The sequence below is a fragment of the Echeneis naucrates genome, chromosome 9 (genome assembly GCF_900963305.1).
Source record: "Echeneis naucrates chromosome 9, fEcheNa1.1, whole genome shotgun sequence".
Lineage (NCBI taxonomy): Eukaryota > Metazoa > Chordata > Actinopteri > Carangiformes > Echeneidae > Echeneis > Echeneis naucrates.
Window position 1 is genome coordinate 949,164 of NC_042519.1, and position 22,693 is coordinate 971,856.

General features: G+C 41.6%; 1 protein-coding gene across 1 annotated transcript; it reads left to right on the top strand.

The window, feature by feature from the left end:
* Positions 1-12,992: 12,992 nt before the first annotated feature.
* On the top strand, positions 12,993-22,557 carry adam28 (ADAM metallopeptidase domain 28). Its single transcript, XM_029509803.1, has 22 exons — positions 12,993-13,147; positions 14,593-14,681; positions 14,779-14,852; positions 15,038-15,116; positions 15,294-15,370; positions 16,074-16,257; positions 16,384-16,446; positions 16,553-16,624; positions 16,722-16,891; positions 17,313-17,394; positions 17,698-17,831; positions 18,164-18,341; positions 18,693-18,782; positions 20,196-20,391; positions 20,462-20,567; positions 20,655-20,811; positions 20,897-20,977; positions 21,057-21,150; positions 21,219-21,324; positions 21,406-21,490; positions 21,563-21,658; positions 21,783-22,557. Exons 1-22 carry the CDS (start codon positions 13,090-13,092, stop codon positions 21,813-21,815), a joined length of 2,304 nt encoding a protein of 767 aa, XP_029365663.1. The 5' UTR covers positions 12,993-13,089; the 3' UTR covers positions 21,816-22,557.
* The last annotated feature ends 136 nt before the right edge of the window (positions 22,558-22,693 follow it).

Here is a 22,693-nt window from a genome sequence, read left to right on the forward strand (position 1 = left end):
TTCGTGTTCCCCGTTACTTCCTGGTTGTGTCCCATGTTGATTGCCTTCCTGTTTTCAGTCTAGTCCTTGTCGGATCCTTGTTGCTTGTCCGTTGTCCATGCTCTGTTTAGTCCTTGTCAGTTCTTTGTCAGATTCTGTTCCGTTGTCCATGCTCTGTCCATGCTCAGTCCATGCTCTGTCTAGTCCTTGTCGGTTCTTTGTCAGATTCTGTTCCTGCTCTGTCCGTTCGTTATTAAAGTGTTTTTCATTGTCACCTACCTGGTTTCCGGTTCCTGCATTTGGGTCCTCACCCTGCAACACGCACTTCACCGCATTTTTGGCCTGACAGAAGGATCCGACCAGTAATGGACTGTCAGGTTTAAGCCACCTAGAACATTATTAAACACACAGGGAAGAAAGACAAAGGACAACAGCGCTCATTTTACTTGCAAGGAGAACAGACAGAGATATGTTCAGTTACATTCTCTAACTGCTCTGACGTATCTCTTCCATTCTCCCCTCTTTATTTCCTTAGGGTGGTCCTTAGTTACATGATGTTGCAGCTCTAAAGGGCGGGGAATACACAGCTGCAACGTAGTAGATGAATAGATGCTTGTTGTATAATCATATTCAAGTTACACCTCTGAAACATGACACACGAACACTTTGAGGAGCTTGTTCATAACCGAAGTAATCTGGTTTCAGCCTCCTCCTGTTTTCATGTTCCTCTTCGAAGGTCGTTGCTTATCTTCCGGAGGTATGATCTCAGTTCCTGTTACAAAAACACAAGTTTCTGCATTCCTGCAGGGTTAGTAAAAGTAGAGCAATACTGTGATAATCATTTTATGTACATTTATTCTAACATTTCCCTCCTGTTTATCACATTCTTGCTCAAATTCTCATATCACTCTGCTCAGTCACTTCATGAAGATTTTCAACTGCGAGATCATTTTTATGAACACAAATAAGTTTACACTTATTTCATTCATAATATTTTTAAGCAGAGAACAAATCCAGTACATTTTTAATCGAGTCTTCTTCCCCACTACTCTCCTCATCAGTTTGAGAATTACTATCCAGCAAGGGGTACATTTGAGCCACTTTATCTTCCATGGGTGAAAATGCTGTAGTAATTAGACAGTTAATAAGAGAACGCAGGCAGGGCACACAACAACATCCACACAAGGTTAAGATTGCAGCAAACACTGCTATAGAGACCAAAACAGAGGACACCAGAGCTTTATATTTTCCAAAGACATCCATCCAGGAATCCCACATTGAGGTGTCAACCCCAGAGTGTTCTTTCATCTTGCCATTGAGAGCTCGAAGTCCCTCTATGGCCTTAGTAAGGCTGCCATCAGCAGCTGTGTTGTTGTGGATGAACGTGCAACACTGCTCTCTGAACATAGCACACACACCTCCCTTCTCAGCCAACAACATGTCCAGGGCTATCCTGTTCTGGAATGCCATGAGAGAAGTCGCAGACAACTGTCCATGTACCGCCTCGAAACCACTCTGTGTCCAATTACCTAACTTTTGAATGTTGTAATGGATGTAGTTGATCCTGTCTGCATTTTTATTAATTGTACACCACCAACATAAAAATGACTCAAATCCTGCTGCTACTTGATCTACTAATTTGTATTCATCTGGAACACCTCGTGGTACACCAATTGCATCAATGTATGTAGGATCACCGTCTGCTAACCAGGTTGCAGATCTTTTCTTGCGGTGCCATTGTTCAGGCAAAACACTAAATAAACTAGCAATGAGTTCTTTAGCAGAGATAGGGTGTATGGACACTGGTAGTAATAGTGTTACTAGAGCACAGAATCCTGTCACATTTTTAGGCAATTTTTCAAATAATCTGTCATCACCACACCACCACCAAATGTCCCCTCGAAGCACCGGTTTGAAATGTCCAGTCACAGTTATCATCTCGGAGCACCACTCACTGGAGAGATTGCCTAAAGGCTCTCCACCTCCTGTTATATTTATACAGGTGAAGTTTCCAAATGCAACTCTTTTGGAAAATATAGGTTTCTGTTTTTCTGACATAGTGACTGGAAACACAAAATTCCACTTCGCACAAGTGATGTTCGGATTTGTTTTATTCATCACTTCTACAACACATTGTTTATCGATCGTTGCAGGTATTGTTTGTAGTATCGGCCTAGGACCCATACACACTACACAATCACTTTTAGTCGTGTTTGCAGCTTGTTCTACCATAAGTAACCAGTTGTTGCTTTGTCCTGAAATACCTGTTATAACTTGAAACCATTCATCAACTTTTATCTCACCATCATGGTTAATAATTTGTATGTTCACAGCACTTTTGGGGCCAGTCGTGAGGCCTCCTATGGTGTCATTTTTCTGTTCCGTTTGTTCTGCTTCAGTGGGGGTGGTTATATTAGGACCCCTGTGTACATTTGAGAGACTCAAATGTACGCAGGGGTCCTTGGCAGTCTGTCTATATACACAAAGGCCTAAAACATGACACGGGGCCTGTGTGGCATGGTCTTTACTGTTATCTTGCAAAGGAACTGCGGTGGTATTAAACTTCAAAATTATCTGGTTATTATCTACGCCAAGTTGTAGTTGTTTAGTCCAGTTCTGTGCACGTGGATGGTACCCGTATGAACCATGTGACCATCCGCTTCCACTATATGCAAATACTTGGCCCCATCGGTTCCCTCCAACATGCTGGTAAGCCCTATCTCCTTTCGTGATTTTGTCCTGTTGTGAGTCTAGGTAAAAAATATATCCTTTCCACTGATCTGCTGCATATCTCCCCAGTTTAAATGAATTCCGGGGTATGTATACAGTGCTAACAAACTTTCTTGCATTATAACAGACATAGAGTTCAGTTGTGATTCCTTCCCCATTATAGGCGCGGTTACATGGATTGTATGGCAGATTAGGCCATTGTCGTTGAACTGATCTTGAACTACGTCTGAGTCTTTCTTTCGTCTGATTTAGCGTTTTTACTGTATCTGTTCCATCCACATTCCATGTGGTGGCTTCCACAGGTAACATACTAACAGAAAGGTTATTATAAGGAATATAGTCACCAACCATCCTCCGATGGCCTGTGATAACCACTTAGGAGTCATTTTAGTCGAAAATCAGTCTCCTCTACTTGGTTTGGTGTCTTTTAAAAACTTCACTGACTTTCAGGTCTATCCAGCCTCTAAACGTCTGGATCTACCCTATTATCAGTCTTTGGCTCACCTCCCCTATCGGAGCTTTCAACTGAAATGACCTTTTTACAGTGTGTTAACTGAATCCATGTTGATCTTTCTGTTTCTTCAATACATTTCTTTAATCTATTTTTTATAGTTCCATTCATTCTTTCTACCAGGCCTGCACTTTGAGGATGATAAGCACAATGATTCTTTAAATCGATGTGGAACATTATTCCAATATTTTTCAGTCTGATTTACAAAATGTGTGCCGTTATCACTATATATTTTCTCAGGAATTCCGTATCTTGGTATTATGTCTTTACATAGTGCCTTAGCTACTGTTATTGCATCTGGATGTTTTGTTGGAAAAAGCTCTATCCATTTTGAAAAGGCGTCTATTATGACTAGACAGTATTTCTTTCCTTCACTTTGATTTAGCTCTATAAAGTCCATATGGATAATTTGGAATGGATATTGAGGTGTAGGGAATCGCCCTCTACGTGGCCTTAAATTCCCTTGAGGGTTGTGTCTTGCACATGTTAAACATGATCTACAAAAATATTTTGAATAAGAGTTAAATCCATAAGTGGCATAATGCTGATGTATCTGTCCTACCATCCCTGAGCCATGGAGAGACGTGTCACTCCATGGCTCAATATTGCCGCCCACTTGTATAAATTTTTTGATAGGATAGGTTTGCCTGTCTGATCATACATACATGTCGTTTAGTAACTTCGCTCCATTTTTTAACCATATATCTTTTTCAGATTGAGGACTTTGTTGTTGCATGTCTTTTAGTGTACTGTCCTCTAAGGTTGTACATTCTTCCACAGTTAACGCTTGAACCTGTCCTGCTGCTGCTGCTTTTGCTATTTTATCTGCAAATGCATTTCCTAAATCAGATTCAAATCAAATCAGATTTATTTGTATAGCGCCAAATCATAACAAAGTTACATCAAGGCACTTTACATATAGAGCAGGTCTAGACCAAACTCTTTAGAGAAACTTCATCTGTGCCTGTCGTGTGAGCTGCACATTTACATATTGCAACGGCTTTCAGTAGCTGCACTGCTTGCAGCAAGCCTGATAAGAGTTCAGCATGAGTTACTGGTTTACCTGTAGAGGTAACCATGCCTCTATTTTTCCAGTACTGTACAAAAGTGTGTACTGTTGCGAAAGCATATTGGCTGTCTGTATAAATTGTGGATTCCTTATTCTTCATCAATTTACATGCTTCTGTTAATGCCACTAACTCTGCAGCTTGCGCTGAGTAGTGGGAGGGTAATTGTTCTGCTTTTAACACTGCGTTTTGTGTAACTACTGCATAGCCTGTCTGTGTTTTCCTTTGTTCATTCTTCTTTGAGGAACCATCTACAAATAACACTTCTCCTTTTTCTAGTGGTTGATCTTTAAGATCTGCTCTGCTTTTAGCTGTTTGTTCGGCTAATTCTTGACAATCGTGTTTCACTCCATCATCAGGTACTGGCAACAATGTTGCTGGGTTTAAAGCTGTGCATCTCTCTATTGTTAAATGAGGTTGGGATAAGAGAATAGACATGCACGACAAGTGTCTGGCTGGTGATAGAAAAGTCATATTGGTTTGTAACAGTGCTGAGACTGCATGTGGTACTTTTAGTACAAGTGGATGAAACAAAACTATGGCTGCACTCGCTTCTACTGCCATAGATGCTGCTATGACTGCTCTGACACAATGTGGTAGTGCACAGGCCATGCTGTCTAGTTTTGAAGAGAAATATGCAATTGGCTTCATTTTAACACCATGCTGTTACACCAGCACGGAAGTCATGAAGTGGTCTTTACAGTCCACCATTTGAATAAAAGGTTTACTATAGTCTGGTAATGCTATCGCTGTACTGGACACCAACACTTGTTTTATCTTACAGAATGCTTCTTCTGACTCTCTGGTCCAGCATAAAGGCGAGGTCATCTTTAAATCTTCTTCATACATTAGCTTATTTAAAGGTGTGGTTATGTCTGCATAGTTTGGCACCCAGTTTCTGCAGTAATTTGTTAGGCCTAAGAATGACATCATTTGCCTTTTTGTTAATGGTTTAGGAGCTTGGAGGATAGCGGTTTTTCTGTCTTCCACTATTGTTCTTCCTCCAGCACTCAAATTGTGTCCTAAATATTTTACTTGCATCTTACATATTTAGAGTTTATTTTTACTTACTTTATGCCTTAAGAGATTAACTGGACATTCTGGAAACATCAAAATAGACAGCTGGCATGTCTGTCCTTGGGGGTCTCTAAACCACAATGGTTCTGACTCAGCTACTTCAGTTAACTTTCCACTAGCAGATCGCATGGTTACACTTTGATCGCTGAGCTTGGAGTTTGGTATCATTTCTTTGCACGTTGTTCTACACGCCCCCGTATCACACAGGGAAACAATGCTTTTGCCATTCACATATAAAGATACCTCTGGTTTTAATGTGTTTAATGCTAGTAGGTCTTCTATTTTGGTAGAACACCTATCCTTCTTTTTCCTCTTCTCTCTCCTGATAAAACACTCCCCCTGCCTTTCCACCTTTCTTCTCCTTAATTACTTTTTCTGCATGGAGGGCATGGTTAACAACGGACGAAACCGAAAATTACAAAAGACCCTAGTTAGTAGCCCCTTCATAGGGAGAAAACACAACTTTCAGATGATTTAAAACTTTTTTTTCTATCTTGTTGTGTGAATACCATTGTATTGTCAATATCATCCCTCTTCATAGAGAGAGAAACAATCTGTGAATATCATCCATTTTTTAAATACATACTCCATCTGCTCTCAACAGTTTTTTCCTTTCACTCTAGCAAAACACGTCCTCCCTCTTTGCCTGTCAGCCTGGAAATGAATTTCCCGCCGTTCTGCTCATACCCACCCTCGAATGATTTGATTGGTTGTGACCTCATCGCCAGGGGCGTGGAAACACTAGGGGAATGGTTAGGGACAGGGAAACGCTCTCATTGGTTGAGAGGGGAGGGGTCAAAAGGTCAACTAAGATCAAAGGACCTGTCAAGTTTGACGAGAAGGTGTTCATATTACTCTCTTGGGATTGGCTCCAGCACCCCCGCAACTAGGAAATGGATAATCGGCAAAATATGAATGAATGCATGATTGTTGCATTAATGGGATCATATTTCTGTGTATTGATTAGTCGGTTCAGGACTGAGGTCACTTCTGCATCATTAGTGTTTTCTGCTGCTGATGTAACTTTGTTATGATTTGGCGCTATACAAATAAATCTGATTTTATTTGATTTGATTTGCTGAAGGTCTGTTGACTTTAAGTTGCATCAGTGAGATGCCCGTTTTTCAGAAGCAGGTCTGGAAAAAGTAACTCAGTGGGTCCTGGGAAACAGGTAGTGAGGTTTTATGAGGTAAGTGATTGTGTGATGATGCCACGGGGGGCCACGGGGGACAGTGTGTCCTTATATGGATGTGGGGGGGTTGGCTAGGAGGAGGAAGTCCCAGAACATCATGTGGGTCCTCTGATGGACCAGCAGGGGGTGGTCAGAGATCAAACTCAACCTGAATACACTTCTCTTGGGGGAAATAAATAGTCCGTAGTAGTTTGGAGGAGACAGGGCTCTGGTAGCAACTCTACAAAAACCGATGAAATGCCTGTCATAACACAATGATACAAGGTCATCTTTATGTCTGGAAATGATATGACAAGATGTCCTTGTCCAGTCAGAACAGTTGTCCTGAATGTCCTGAATCAATCTTTGATGGAACTGTTTGTTTGATGAATGTAATTGATGGCTTTTTATATTTATCTTTCTATACCAAACATCGATTCCTCTGATATTGCTGTCATTTCTTCTTGCACAGAAGCTGAAACAAAGATAATTTCCTCTTTCCCAGTCTCTTTATTTCTGAAAATTTCCTACACATGCAGGACTTGAAAAATTCTTTACCATCACGGAAGTTTGTAGGTGGAAGTTTGATTTAGGTGGCTAATTAATCATTTAACCAGGCTTAGGAAGGAAGTGTTGTGTAATAGGCTGTCACCATGCGAATGTCATGTCCCACACTGTGGAGACACAGAGTGAAGCAATAGTTACTGATAGTTATCATTACACACTAGTAATCAATTCCCATTGCTACTTCTTCTGACAAATCCTATTTTCACAGATTTCTAATACTATTTGCTGGTACCAGGCTTCAATCTCTACTTACATCAGTATGTTTTGCTTACATTTTTCATTGCATCTTCTGCTTTCCCACTCTTGTTCCAGTTCAGGATCTATGGGATATTTTTGTCCACAGGAGTCCAGCCCTTTTTTGTTCAGGACCTCCATGACATGGGTCAGTTGGTCACCTGTCTGGCTGACAGGTGTATTTCCCCTCCACAGCAGAGTTGACATTTTATCAGATAATTTTATCTGTCTCTTTCCTTTCAGCTACTGGCAGTGTCAGTGTCAGTCATGAACAATGACCCTATGTAGTAGATTTAAGGTCGTCGCCCACAAGATGAAGGACAGAGTCACCAGTAGATCAGGATTTGCACATTTATTCTATGAAACAGTAGCACAGAGTCTCTATGTCTCCATTACAACAGCTCCCGAAGTTTTTTGGTTTTTTTTGTTCAAATAAACTTAAAAGAAATTTACTGCCATAAACAAAATCTGTGCATACTAAAAATTTATGCTTTTTACAGTAATTGTAAAAAAGCAGCAATTACAATAAAATCAAAACAAAAATAATCGGTTGATAAAACTGAAATACGCTGCAACAAATGTTTTTTTTTATATACTAAAATGTCTCTCCATCTAATTTAGTGTAAGTATTTCTTCAGTAGAAAAATAAAAAGAAATATTAATTTAAGATCTCACTTTTCTCTGTTAGGCTACTAACTAATGCAGTCCTTACATAAAAGTACACAAAACTGTTACAGATAACAGTTGAAAACCATCACGCACCTATGAAACAGTAGCATGGGGCAAGTCCATACAGACAAAAGTTAGGGCAGCAGTCTTTCTGTCCCCTAACGCAGATCAGAGAATATCTAGATGAGGCAAAACCTTCAGCATATTTAACACAAATAAAGGGTGTTTTAACAACCAAAAACCAACAATAAAATTCAGGGACATGTGAACAGTTGCATTTTCACAGTTTAAACCAAGACAATAATTTTTAAACACGCTTACTTAAACGAGACGAAGAGCAGCAAAACATAATAGCTTCCCAAGTTTTTCTGGGAGCCTGCGCCTACATCACTCATGTTTTTGTGCCCCATTAATTAAGGCCCCCTATAGTTTTATAACCAGATGATATATTTCAGGTGTATTCATATATTGTGAAATGTAGATATAAATATACCTATATTACATAACAATATATTTTGTTATATATTGCAATATGTCCCACATTATGTGAGATTATATATTGGAAGATGCATTGTAAATATATCTAAATATATATGTAAAATTACACAATATACCTCAATGTATTGAAAAAATGTCCAAAGACATGCATGTATAGGTTAACTGGAGACTCTAAATTGACCATGGGTGTGAATGCTAGCGTGAATGGTTTGTCCTTGTGTGTTGGCCCTGCGATGGACTGGCGACCTGTCCAGGGTGTACTCTGCCCCTCGCCCAATGTGAGCTGGGATTGGCTCCAGCAGTCCTGCAACTGAATGAATGAATGAATAATATATTGAATAAGACAACAATGTAGTTTCCATTAACTGAATGAAGTTTATTTCAAAAGCAGCAGCTGAAGGGACATTGACCTGAGACCAAACAGAATGAAAGGCATGCCATCTGAAGCTGAGCATCAAGTAACAGCATAATGTACTTTGTGTGTTCAGCAAATGGCAAGAAATGTATATGCTATATAATAATTAGTTCCAGGCTATCATTTTGATGATGAGGTGGATCCCAATATTGGTTCAAATCAAATCAAATCAGATTTATTTGTATAGCGCCAAATCATAACAAAGTTACATCAAGGCACTTTACATATAGAGCAGGTCTAGACCAAACTCTTTATAAATTTATTTAAAGAGACCCAACAGATCCCCCGATGAGCAAGCACTTGGCAACAGTGGCAAGGAAAAACTTCCTTTAAGAGGCAGAAACCTCGAGCAGAACCAGGCTCAGGGGGGGCGGCCATCTGCCTCGACCGGTTGGGTTGAGAGAGAGAGAGAGAGACAGGCAGGCAGGCATTGGAGGGGGGGGTGTAGGCAGGAACATGTTGTTGCATGAAGTTCATGGAGTTGAGCTGTAATACAGAATTCATGCTATATGGGACCAGCAGGTGTTGCAGGAACATGGGATGGAGATGAGTCACCACCTGCAGGATGAGGACAGGGAGAGAGAGGAGAGGAACTGGGAGAGACAGAGACTTTGGCAGAACATGGTTAGTAAATGCAGTGTAAATGCTTAGAACTGGGTGAAACTGTTTTTTTTTTTTGTTTTTTTTAAAGAAGGATGGTTTTTATCAGCGCATGCAAGGAGGGAGTTAGAGAGAAAGAGGGAGAGAGGGTGACAGGGAGAGACAGAGAGCGAGAGAGAGAGAGAGAGAAGCTCAGTCCTTCCCCCAGCAGCCTAGGCCTATAGCAGCATACCTAAAGAGTAGAGGACTTTTTAACTGTACGCTCTGTCATACAGGAAAGTTTTAAGCCTGGTCTTGAAAGTTACTAAAGAGTCCGCCCCCCGGACCGATGCTGGGAGTTGGTTCCATAGAAGCCATAGGAGCCTGATAACTGAACGATCTGCCTCCAGATTTACTCTTGGAGACTCTAGGAACCACAAGTAAACCTCCATCTAGAGAGCGGAGTGGCCTGCTAGGACAGTAAGGAACTATGAGCTCTCTGAGATACGATGGAGCTTGGCCATTAAGAGCTTTATACGTTAAAAGAAGGATTTTGAATTCTACTCTATATTTTACTGGCAGCCAATGAAGAGCAGCTAACACGGGAGAGATATGATCTCTTTTCCTAGTTCCTGTTAATATTCGTGCAGCAGCGTTCTGAATTAACTGAAGGCCTTTTAGAGATTTGTTTGGACATCCAGATAGTAATGAGTTACAGTAGTCCAGCCTAGAAGTTACAAATGCATGGACTAGTTTTTCTGCATCATCCTGAGAAAGGATGTTTCTGATTTTCCTAATGTTTCTCAGGTGGAAGAAAGCTGCCCGACCAACTTGTTTTATGTGAGGGACAAAGGACATGTCCTGGTCAAAAATTACTCCAAGGTTTCTTACAGTGGAGCTGGAGGCCAAAGTAAAACTACCATCCTGCTCCACTCGTGGCTCTCAGAAACTCCACTCACTCGGCTCTTCAGCCCCTCTTCCCTGCTCTCGACCACCTCCCTGGGCTCACTGAACCTCTGCTCTGCACCCCGGTTTGAACTCATAACATCCCTTTACCTGGATTCCCCTGCTCTGGATTCCCTTCTGCCTGACCTCTGTGCCCACAATAAATCCGGTTTTCTTTTTACCCTCAACCTGAGGCATTGTTCTGCATCTTGGGTCTGGATATTGGTAATCGTGTTCCTGAGTTTGACCAACAACTCTTGAGAGTTAAACCACCTTGCAATATCACAAGAGTGCCCTGCTCTTTCCAGCAAAGGAAGTTTTGGAAAGCTAGTGAATGGCAGAAGTGGTTACTTTTTTTATAGCATCTTTGTGCTAAAGGTAATATTACCAGCACTGTTTAATCCTTGTCACCTTCATATTCTTGCTATGTAAGGACACTGTCACATCAGAGGGGTTAAAAAGATGTGAAAAACTAGTTTTGAGTTTGTCAAACAGTTTGAAACACTGTATGGAAAGGAAAATGCATCATTTAACGTACATTTGTCTTCATTTATCAGACTCTGTGAGAAATTTTGGACGTTTTGTGGGCACATTCAGGATATATTTTTGAGTCTTTTAATGGGGAGATATTAAAAATGTCTCATGGCACCCAGTGTGTTCCCTTACAAATAATGAAACAATTCACATATAGACAAGTGTTGCCTCTTTTGAAAAACAATGCACTGAGAAATGAGTGTGAGTGTGAGTGTTTTTGATGTGATGCAATTCAACAGGAAATGTATGTTAGTTGATCTGCCGCATTATGCCAACCTTTATGCATGTATACCTCCACGTTCCAGTGTGGAGGGCTGAAATTTTATTCCTCATGTGGAAGAATAAAATTTTGAGGGTGAAATGTCATGTGAAGGAATAAAAAAGGGGACCAAATGAAAAAAATTCTGAGTAAACACAAGAAACTTGTGCTACAAAAAAAGGACCAGACTCAGTGACTAACTACCTAACAACAACCTTTCGCCGTGCCCAAAAGATAATATCTAACTAGCCCAGAGAGCAGTGATAGCTAATATGTCTTTGGGGTCATCTCCTTTCACCGGTGTTTCATCTAGTTAGTCCCACAACACCTCCAGGCTAGGCAGTCATCAGGCATCCCAGAGTCACCCCCCTAATGACAGCTCCTCACGTCAAAACATCTCAAACAGCACTACATCAATTACTCTGAACAACTGGGATACAGACCCTTATTTGGGTAGGGGGGAGAAATAGAAGAGTTGGAGATAAAAGTAGGGATGTGATACAGACCCTGGTTTGGGTAGGGGGCATGGAATTATAGAGGGTGCAGGAGGTGGAGGACAAGCTATACTAGCAGTTTCAGCAAACAAACTCACCTGAACAGTCCTATAATCAGAGAAGGAGCACAAGTCAAATCAAACCAACACAGGCCAACTCACCTGGACTAACCACATGGTCTCAAAGAGGCTCAAACAGGCCACACCCTCCACTTAAATACACTTCCTCTTCCTGCATTTCTTCCTCTGCTTCTCCCAAGAGTTTGTAATTTCTTATTGCTGTTAATGATAATTTAATTTACTCTCTGTCATCTACATTTTATAATGTATGAATCAATACATAGATATATATGGTCGAACCATATAGCTATATGATGTAAAATATAATGAATGTCACGATTTGGACTATTGTTCACTGTATTGATCTCTGTAAATCTATGCATGAGTTTGCTAACATAAAAAATTATTTGTTTCAATAAACATACACGCTATAATGTAATGCAGTTTTTGTTTGGACAGCAATGTATTTTACAATATATGAATAAATATATAGAAATAGTTTGTCCATCCATATATTGCTATATATTTTTGTTTCATCTGTAGCTACAGGTGAAACAGAACCATAGAGATGTTCAGCAATATAACCTATACACACCACTAATATCACACACAGGTTTGAGAATGTTCATAAAAAATTAATAAAAATAAAAACAAAATGAACAACATATTGGTTCAGCTATGTTGTCTCCAAACACGTTATCTCTGCTGTGAGACCAGGCATGGTGAGAGACGGAGTGTCTAAAGGGATGAAACTGAAACTGATGATGGAGCTAAGTACTACTGTCTTCACTGGGTGAACAAATTGTATGATGTGGTGGCAGCAGTGGGAAATTACCATATGGCTTCAGCAGTATGAGTCAGCCCATCTGTCCTTCTGTCCATCCATCAATCAATCTGTCCTTCAATCACAGCTCTGAGTCAAACTGCTTATTTATGGCTTTTGTGCAATAAAAGAAAAAGCAGCAAAAATCTTGTACAGCAGAAATGTAGGTGAGTAAAAGTGCTGTCTCTCATCTGCATGATGTCTTTGTCTCTGCTACAGGGACTGAGACATGTCATGTGCCATGATATGAGGAAACAACTGTTGCCACATCAGTTCTTCCTGCATTCCTCTGCAGCAGCATGGGCGTGTTTGGACCAGTCCTGTCAATCTGTTGTTAAGGAAGTGGCTGTGACAGGGAAAGGGGCAGGCAAAGGTGTGGCCAAGTATTACCAGCAAAGGAGCGTGTGAAGGTAAATAGAATAAAGCCTGCACCAGGGAAGCAGTGTGCTTTGTTAGAAGGGCTGTCTGCAGCTTGACGATGAAGCCAACGGTTGTGTTGTGGATCCTTGTGCTGAATGTTTCAGACCAACTCTCAGGTTAGTCACTGGATGCTGTGGCCACCACTCAGGTGTGGATAATTAATAACTGAAGACTGGCCTGCTCATTGAAAACATTTTCTCTTGCGTCATGTAGCTTTCTGTTCACGCGCATAAACTGTATCCTGAATAAGAGACCAGATAGAATTTGATGTCATGTTTTAAATCCAACAGGCACCAGGATGTGGAAGTGTCAGAATGAGAAATAATTTTAGTCTTTGCCTAAAAAACACATCTGACTTTCTGCTGAGTTTATCAACATCTGGGATAATGGGGCAATGTGGAGAGAACATACTCGCAGCCTGACGCTTTGTTTGTCTTAGATATGAGGAAACCCTGCAGCTTAATGGCTTCATGGTTTTATTCTGCAAGGAATAACATTGTACTGAGCTGCGACTTATGACTTTTAATCCTCCGTAACACAAGCAGTTTGTGTGGGATCATTTGAAACACAGCTCTGATGTTGTGATACACATGTTGAAGCTAGACTTTGGTGCACAACAAAGTCACAGCCCTGTCGGGTTCTAATGTGTACCTTGCCCTCAGGTAGCCATGACTCATCATGATACAAATGAGTCATTTCCTTTCAGGAGATTTCATTGGGAAGTCAAGGTTGTGGTCAATACATTTCATTATCTTGGTGAGAGAACATCCGGTATCAAGAAACGCGCACACGCATATGGAGCAAAACACAGCTGATCAGACGGAGGTTGAGACACTTCCTGTGACAGATTAAACACAACAAAGAGATGACAACATCAGGAACGGATGAAATTTACAGTTGCAGTCCCACTTCATTACTACATCATAATTAGTCAGAGACACGGCAGCTCAGCTGACAGTCTCAACACTCTCAGTGTTTGGTTTCAAAACTGAAACCAAAAAATTCACAGTATGTTTCTTTTCCTGAAATTGGCTATGATTTAAAAAAGGGATTCATTTGTATTTTCACCAATTTATTAGTCTCATTCTGTGTTTTACTGTCTGAGCTTTAATTCCTGCTCCATTCAAAGAATCCAGACTTTCATTAAAATTTCATCAGATTCAACCGGTGCAGGTTCATTTTCAGCCCTGACCAGCTCAGGTCCAGGAAGAGGAATCTGACCTTTCAGCTTTATCTGATCATCATAATCAAAACAACGCTGGTTTAATCTGTATGGAAGTATGAAGTTCATTAAAGCCATAATATTCTTCCTGGGAAGTTATTAAAAGGCCCCTTAATCACTGTCCTTGCATCCACTGGTGACAGTTTAGACAGTTTAGACACTTTAATATTTAGCGACTGGTCTGATTTGATGTGATGTGGTCTGGTCTGGTCTTTAATCAGCTCTGAAGTCTGATTGAAATAAATGGGCTGTAACTTTCTCCTGTTAAGCTGTTACTGTTCCACAGCTGAGTTTAGGGGGATGCTGGTTTAGTGGATTATAAAATACGTTTCTCCACAGCGAGTTATGGACACAAGTCTGAGGAAGTGAAGGACTACGAGGTGATTCGACCCATCAGACTTCACTCAGTCAGAAAAAGACATACAGTGGTAAAATTCGTTTGTGTTGTTCTGAAATACACAATCACGAGCTGTGGTTATGGTGTGTGTTACTCAACACATCATTTCCCATATTTATTTTCCACAGGATCTCAGACCCCAGGTTCTTAACTACGCAATGACAGTGGGTGGGAAGCAGATCGAAATGCAGCTTGAGAAGAAGTATGTTCTAATTTGCAGAGAGGCATGCTGGGTTATGAAGATATTAAAACTCACTTCATTGTAACATCCTAGTTTCACCTCTTTACTTTCACAGGCTCTCCGTTCAATATGAGCGTTTATTTTTTTACCAAATTATGATTCAAACACAAAGCCTGACATAATGTTTTCTACATTCACACCATCAGTGACTTCTTCACCAAAGACTACACAGAGACTTATTACCAAGAAGATGGGACTGAAGTCACCACATCCCCAAATGACATTGTAAGTGCATAGTCAACGCTTTTGCTTCCACATTCAGAAACAGTTTGGTGACTTCATTTGAAAAAATAGACGTGATTTCCATACCAAGTTTTTAAATCCAATTTACATTCACCGGATTTTTACAAAATGAACCTGTGTGTGAGCCAGTGTGTCTGTCGCCTTCTTGTGTCTTTACAGGATCACTGTTATTACCATGGGAGGATCATCAGTGACAGCGGGTCGTCTGTCAGCATTAGCACCTGTGATGGACTCAGGTGAGATTCTGCCAGCATTACCAGGTGCTACTGACTGAAATTTGAATATAGCGTCACTGGATTTAATAGCCATTAACAACATAGAGCTGGAGATTAACCTAAAGCTGCATTAAATGAGGAGAGACACAAGAACAACTGTGTCATGGGTCTCACAGAAATAAAACTTTGAAGTAGTCAGGGTCATTGTAACTCTCAGATTTAGATGAGAAGTGATGAGAGATTTCATTGCTGATACTCTAATTCTCTTTCCATTGTATTTCAAATTATTGACCCCACCTGCTTTAAACACAGATATTTAAAGTTAGTTTGTTTTAAGTCACAGACACTCCAGTTATTGATTCTCAGGTTGACCTTCTCTTTGTGAGTTGTTAAAAAAGATGGAAGCCAATCAGTGATTTGGCTGGAAGGCTGCCATCTTTGTGAAAGTGAGTGTCAGTCAGGTAACTCAAATTAGTGCCCCCCTTAGAACATGTCTGTGAATGTTTTCAATCATCCAGGTCATTCTGTAGTTATCCAAAGAAAATTACTTACTAAGATAGTCTAGTCAGACGGACTATCAGTCTAATCAGAAAGGTACTAACAGATGAAACCTCTTGGATGAGAGGCAGAATGTCTTCACTGAAACATAGCCAAGTCCAGTTGCACTCGATAAAATTTTCTGTGGGTTCTAAGAACGTGAGTGTTGATGTTGATCTGGATTCAGGGGTTACTTCAGAACATCTGCCCAGAGGTACCTGATTGAGCCGCTGACCGCTGACGATGAGGGGGATCATGCAGTGACAACTATGACAGAGAAGAACTTCACACCTGCTGTCTGTGGAGTCACCAACACTAGCTGGAGCGATGACCTCGAACCCCCAACAAGCCGCAGCCGCTCCAGATCAGCAGTAAGACCATCAAGATTGAGGCCTCACAGCTGCATTACATCAGGCTGGACATGGACATGAAAGGCAAACTGCTTATTAAGTATTTAAGAGGATGCAAACTAAAACACATCTTTATTTGCCCCCCAGGGTAAAACTATTGTCTACCAACAGAAATACATTGAGCTCTTCCTTGTTGCTGATAACCGGGAGGTGAGAAACATCGTGAGCAACAGCAATGACAGGAATAGCTCTGGTTTGACGAGCTGTAAATGTTGTGTACCATGTGACCTGTTGATGATTTAACGTGATGTTTCAGTACCTAAAGATGAAGCAAGATCACACTGAGCTGAGGAAGAGGATCTTTGAAATAGTCAACTTTGTCAACATGGTGAGTCAGTACTGTTCTCTAAGCTACCAGCCATGTTTGATTTGACCTTTTTTTTTTTAGAAGTTTCCCTCCTATTGGTGCCCTTCATCACATTTAGGCCTATAAGCCCCTGAGGACCTTCATTGCTCTGGTGGGGCTGGAGATTTGGTCAAATGGAGACTTGATCTCTGTGACCCCCCCAGCTGGGGCTAACCTGGAAGCTTTCAGGAAGTGGAGGAACAATGAACTGGTAAAGAAGAAGAAGCATGACAATGCACAACTCATCAGGTGAGAAAATCACATGTTGCTTAGTCTCCTGCAGACAATCACAGACACATCACAGTCACATTAACACCAGAGACCAAAAAATCCCCAGGAAAATGTTTACTGAGCTAATGAATTAAGGGAGAAAGAGGAACATTTTCGCATACACTTCAATACACTTCTTACAACCATTGGAGTTGCCCCCGTGATGGTCAGGATGAAGGTTTATCACTGCAGTGTTAATTCTGAAGGCCCTGGAAATGTTCACTTCCTGTTTGTGAACCCTGTAGCCTATATTGGAAAATTATATCTTCTGCCTAGAGTTCACAAAACATTAATCAAACTTATGGGAGGTTCAAATGTCTCAATAAACTGAACAAATCTGCAATTTGTTTGTCTGAATACCTGGATATTCAGTTTTTCTCTTCTGGTATTTGTCTTCCAGTGGAATCGACTTTGAAGGATCAACAGTGGGACTGGCTTTCATTGGGACTCTCTGTACTGAGAACTCTGTCGGGGTAGTACAGGTGGGTGGTCCAGGTAGACAAGTGAGGTGAACAGGTTGACAGGCGGAAGGTGAAAGGGTCCTAACAGGAGTCAGGAGTTGTGGTAGTCTTTTCCTGTGCATGTTTTATCTTGATAATTGTAATTTAATGGAAACAAAATGCCCATGTTATTTAAGAGCTAAAGCTGAATTCTTGGTGAGAGCATTTCCATATTATTATTATTTTTATTATTAATAGAACAAACGACGGTTGACTCTGATGGTGTAGGTCTGATAAAATGACAGGGTCAAGGCTCAAGGGACACACTTTGGTCTGTTCCCTAAGGATCACAATGACCGAGCTATTGCTGTGGGCGCCACTCTGGCTCATGAAATGGGCCACAACCTGGGAATGGACCATGACGATTCCAGCGCCTGTGCCTGCTCTGGGGACAGCTGCATCATGGCTGCAGCTCTGAGGTAAGGAAAGTCTCTTATCTGTCCAAAGGACACATGGCAGCTCAAAATTGCTTACATTGACTCAGCTGTTTCCAGCAACACTCATCTCGATCACAGCTGTCAGTTGCATCATGGGGAAAGTGGTCACATTATTTTCAGTCACAGGAGAAAATGCCTTTTATCCCTCCTCTGTGTAAAGTTTTATCACAAAAGGGGTTCACTTCCTGTCTGATTGTTGTGATATTTTAATGATGGTTTTTTTGTTTTTTTGTTTAGTTTTTTGGGGGTTTTTTGTGCTTTTTATTTTATAGTCCATGTCTCTAGTCAAAATGACTCGCGCTGTCTGTCTTCAGCTGGAACGTTCCTCGGACCTTCAGCAGTTGTAGCAGCACCAACTATGATCGATACCAGAGTCAACGCAGCCCCAGCTGCTTGCTGGATAAACCTGATGCCAAGACCCTGGTGTCTAGGTCCGTCTGCGGGAATGGCTTCATGGAGATAGGAGAGCAGTGTGACTGTGGCTCTGTGGAGGTAAAGAAAACAAATTAAGTCTGTCAAACACCAACATAAAACCTGACACTGTCTGCTGAGGGCACAAATAAGAGGTGAGCTGAAACTGATGGGAAGACGATGGTCCAGGCTGGAGGACAAGTCACCCAAAGCTGCATTCACCAGTCCATACTGGGTGTCTTTCCCACCACAGAAGAAGAGTTGTAGTTTTGACTTAGGCACATTCCAGACTGAATCTGTTGGGACATGTTTTTATCTGCTGCTGCTGAGAAAGTTTTCATGTCAAATTTTCACAAATACACAGACACACTCAGACACACAGCACACATTCCTTGAACCAATCAGTCTGGCTTCCTGTGTGTCATCCATCAGGAGTGCACTAACCCGTGCTGTAACGCCACCACCTGCACTCTGAGCCTGGGCTCCCAGTGTGCCGAGGGGCTGTGCTGTCACAACTGTCAGGTGAGTAAAGGTCACCTCAGCCCCATTCGCTTTTGCGGGGAGCCGCCCACGCTGTTGCTTCCTGGTGGCTATGTCAGATATTACAAAATCTTAATCTAATTAAACTAAATCTTTTTATAGAGTCCAAAGCATAACAGTTACATTAAGGCAATAGAAAGAAACTCTTGAAAGGGAAAGAGTCTAGAAACTCTGGGTAAAGACCAGGTGGACATACTGTCACAGCTGCAAGTGATTTAAAAATTTTCCATCTTGTTTGGGAGAAACTGAGGATAAGTCTGTCAAAGAATCTATAACCAAATCTTGGTCTAGGATTGATCAATAAACTAGATTGAAATATGGCAGCTTCCTCTCCTCCTTGGCCTATGGTACGTGGAATATGAAAGTTAACATGAGTAGGTGGGGTAAAATCATTTACACTAACACACTCATCCTGCTGAAGCCAGGTTTCAGTGATACAGAATAAATCAATTAGATGGTCAGTTATCAGATCATTACCTAACAGTGATTTGGATAATAGTGATCTAATACCCCACATTTAGTTTTTGTAATATTTAGATCCAAATCGGTGGCTTATAAATTTATATTAATATTAATTAAAAAAAAAAAAAAGTTCTAATTTTTAGCTCCTCTTCTGTTTACTTTTAGTTTAATGGAATTACTAAATTTAGATGGTCTGGGGACAGCCAGAAGTGGACATAGTTTCTGTTTTATTCTTGGTAGGAAACTGCTCTGACTGAGTCACAGAGAGTATTAAACTGCAGCTCTGCCTCCTGGTCTCGACTTGGGAATGTCACAGTTTTCATTGATTCATTCATTTATCTTCTACCACTTATCTGTTTCTGGGTCACAAGGGGTACTGGAGCCAATCCCAGCTCACATTGGGCGAGGGCAGGGTACATCCAGTCCATCAGTCCATCAAAGGGCCAACACACAGAGACAGACAGAGACAAACTACCACTCACACTCACACTCAGACCTACAGACAATTTAGAGTCACCAGTTTAAGCTAAAGACACATGCATGGGGAGAACATCCTCACAAAAAGGCCCCAGGCCAGGAACTGAATCCATGACCTTCTTGTTGTGGGGCAACTAACTATTATGCCGCCATGCTGCTGATCGTCAGTTTTCATTTTCGAATTTAGTATATTCCTTGATATGAGACCAGCACCCTCCAAGGTGGGATGGACACCAACTCTCCTAATAAGACCAGTTCTCCCCAAGAAAGTCTACCAGTTATATGTGTAGCATACATTGTTTTCTGGACAACAAGTGGTGAAATGACATGTCATCACTGGTCAGATGGGTCAGTGGTCCAGAGAACACTATGGTGTCCAACATCGTTTTTGCTACACACCAGTTCAATATTAATCTTTATGTATTAATGTGACCTGTGACTCCCGACCCCACACAGATCTCCCCCAGGTCCTCGGAGTGCCGCATAAAGCAGGATGACTGTGACTTAGCAGAGTACTGTGACGGGGAAAGCCCTTCTTGTCCTGAGGACATGTTCGCAGTCAATGGCCTCCCATGTAATGGCGGTCAGGGCTACTGCTACAACGGCCAATGTCCACAGAGACCCAGCCAGTGTATCCGTCTCTACGGCCCCAGTGAGTTTCTTTCTCTGATACGAGTCTGTCCCTACACGCTCATGCCTAAAGACAATCCCCCTGTCAACAGGTGCTACAGAGGCGTCACCAAAGTGCTACAATCATAACACCAGAGGACTCTACTGGGCCTTCTGTAGGCGCCCATCCAATGACAAGTATATCCCCTGCCAGCTAGAGTGAGTCTGTCCTCAATTTTCACCTTTCCCTGTTTAACTGTGATTACTGCCCCCTTCAGTTTAACTGTCCCTGTCTCACCTGTCCAGGGACATTTTCTGTGGGAAGCTCTTCTGTCACCATGGAAACGAAAACCCAAATTATGGCCGGATGGTTAGAATCTCTGACTGTAAAGCCGCCTTCTTCTCAGACTACATTAAAGACTACGGACAAGTTGATACTGGGACCAAATGTGGGGAAGGGCAGGTAAGACACAGGGACAAATGAAATCATGCGCAGCCACAGTGATTGTGTGTGTCCATCAGTGTGTCACTGGCTGATGTTGTTACAGGTGTGTAGCCAGAATCAGTGTGTGTCTCTTCAGACGGCGTACAGAAACACCAACTGTTCTGCCAAGTGCCCAGGCCATGCAGTGAGTGCACACCTGTCATACCATCACTCTTAATGATATCATCACAGACAGCTCTGATGGTCATATGTCCTTCCTTCAGGTGTGCAACCACAAGAGTGAGTGTCAGTGTGAACCCGGATGGGCGCCACCTCACTGCAGCTCCAAGGACAAAGCTTTCGTGGCTCTTTCGACTGGTAACCACAGCTGTTGTTGTAGTATTTTTCTCGCTGCTGGCATGGTTGTGAAGTCCCTCTTTCTGCAGGAGCAAAGGTTGCCATCTCTCTGACAGTCATCATGCTGGTCCTGGGCCTCATTGCTGCTGCAGTGGCACTGGTTTGGAAACTACGTCAAAGTCCCTTATTGCCAACGTAAGTGATGTCCCCACTGGTCCCATCATTTTTACCTGTTGCATGGGAGGTTGGATGATGTCTTCCTGTCTGTTGTCACAGGGCACACACCCAGAAGAATAGGACAGCGGTAGAGGCTGGATCGAACAGCAGACCAGTTCCTGGTCCACCCAGGCCGATGCCTCAGGTAATGCCTGGGTAGGACAGACTGTTAAACTGGAACATGAGGAATATAGTCTGACAGTCTGTGATGTTTCAGGTTGGAAGGCCAAAGCCCAAAGGACCCCCACCTCCCCCACCCCTCACAGGGAAAAGACCCAAGCCCCTGGCCCAGAACTACTTGGCAGCTCGTCAGGTAACCGATGATACTGATCTGTCTACGTGTCCACTTTCATTCAAACCACAGAAGAGCAGAGAGTGATGTGTGCGTCTGATTGGTCAATCAGAGCATTGATTAATCCCACATTTATTTCATACAGGCTCTAAGGCCAATACCCCCTCCGGTGGTCTGATGTCAACACCTGGAGGACTCACCTTCGTCCAATGTCCCCAATAAATATCCAGGTTTTGTGGACCTGCAGGGAGAAACTGGACACAGCATTGAGGCCTTTTTATTGGAAGAATTTATAATTTTTACATTTTTTGGGTCAGACCTTCAATGTGAGTCTTTTTAGACATTATCTTGTACCTAAAAGAGAAACAAGCATTGCCCAGAAATTTCCCAAACTGTTTCCATAAACATATTTCTGGCCCTTTATGGTAAAATATGGAATCAAGACTTAGTCACAGTCTTTGCTGTCATTATCCTGTTATTACCTGTAATTACTCCACAATGTTTAATATAACGCTGGACCGTTTTAATTTGATCTAGAGTGTTGACATGATGATTGGACTCTGTTGTTCTGTCAAGTTTACATCACAGTCTGACTCAGTTCAGTTGGACGTTCAGGACCAGGTTCAGTGGTTTGATTCATCTAAATAGAGGTTTTGTTTGTGTTTATTGAGTTCCCCATGCGAATGTGTGCAGGACAGGAAAGGATTGAAGTTTTTCTGAGCTGGGGAGCTGGGAGGAAACGACTCACAGATTGCATATCATTAAAAAGGTATTGATATTAAAGTGTCTGATTAAACAGCAGGAAGTTCTAGATGTGACTGAAAAAAAAAAGCTTTCCACTTTTCTACATTTGTTTTTTTGAACATTTTCTATGTGATGACTTTAAATTAATAATGAGAAATAAATGTGCATTTTATACAGATAATGTAAATAAAATGTGTCCAAAACAAACAAACTTTAGCTTGAAGTCACATCTTCTTTCGCTTCAAGTTTTGGCCTAGAGGGGGCAAACAGGCTGTAAACAACATGAATACTCCAGATAATCAGCTGTAAAGA

Coding starts and splice junctions, on each gene's coding strand:
- adam28 (XM_029509803.1), top strand. CDS start 13,090: ATGAAGCCAACGGTTGTGTTGTGGATCCTTGTGCTGAATGTTTCAGAC. Junction 16,447..16,552: donor TTGTTGCTGATAACCGGGAG/GTGAGAAACATC, acceptor GTGATGTTTCAG/TACCTAAAGATGAAGCAAGA. Junction 20,392..20,461: donor TATCCGTCTCTACGGCCCCA/GTGAGTTTCTTT, acceptor CCCTGTCAACAG/GTGCTACAGAGGCGTCACCA.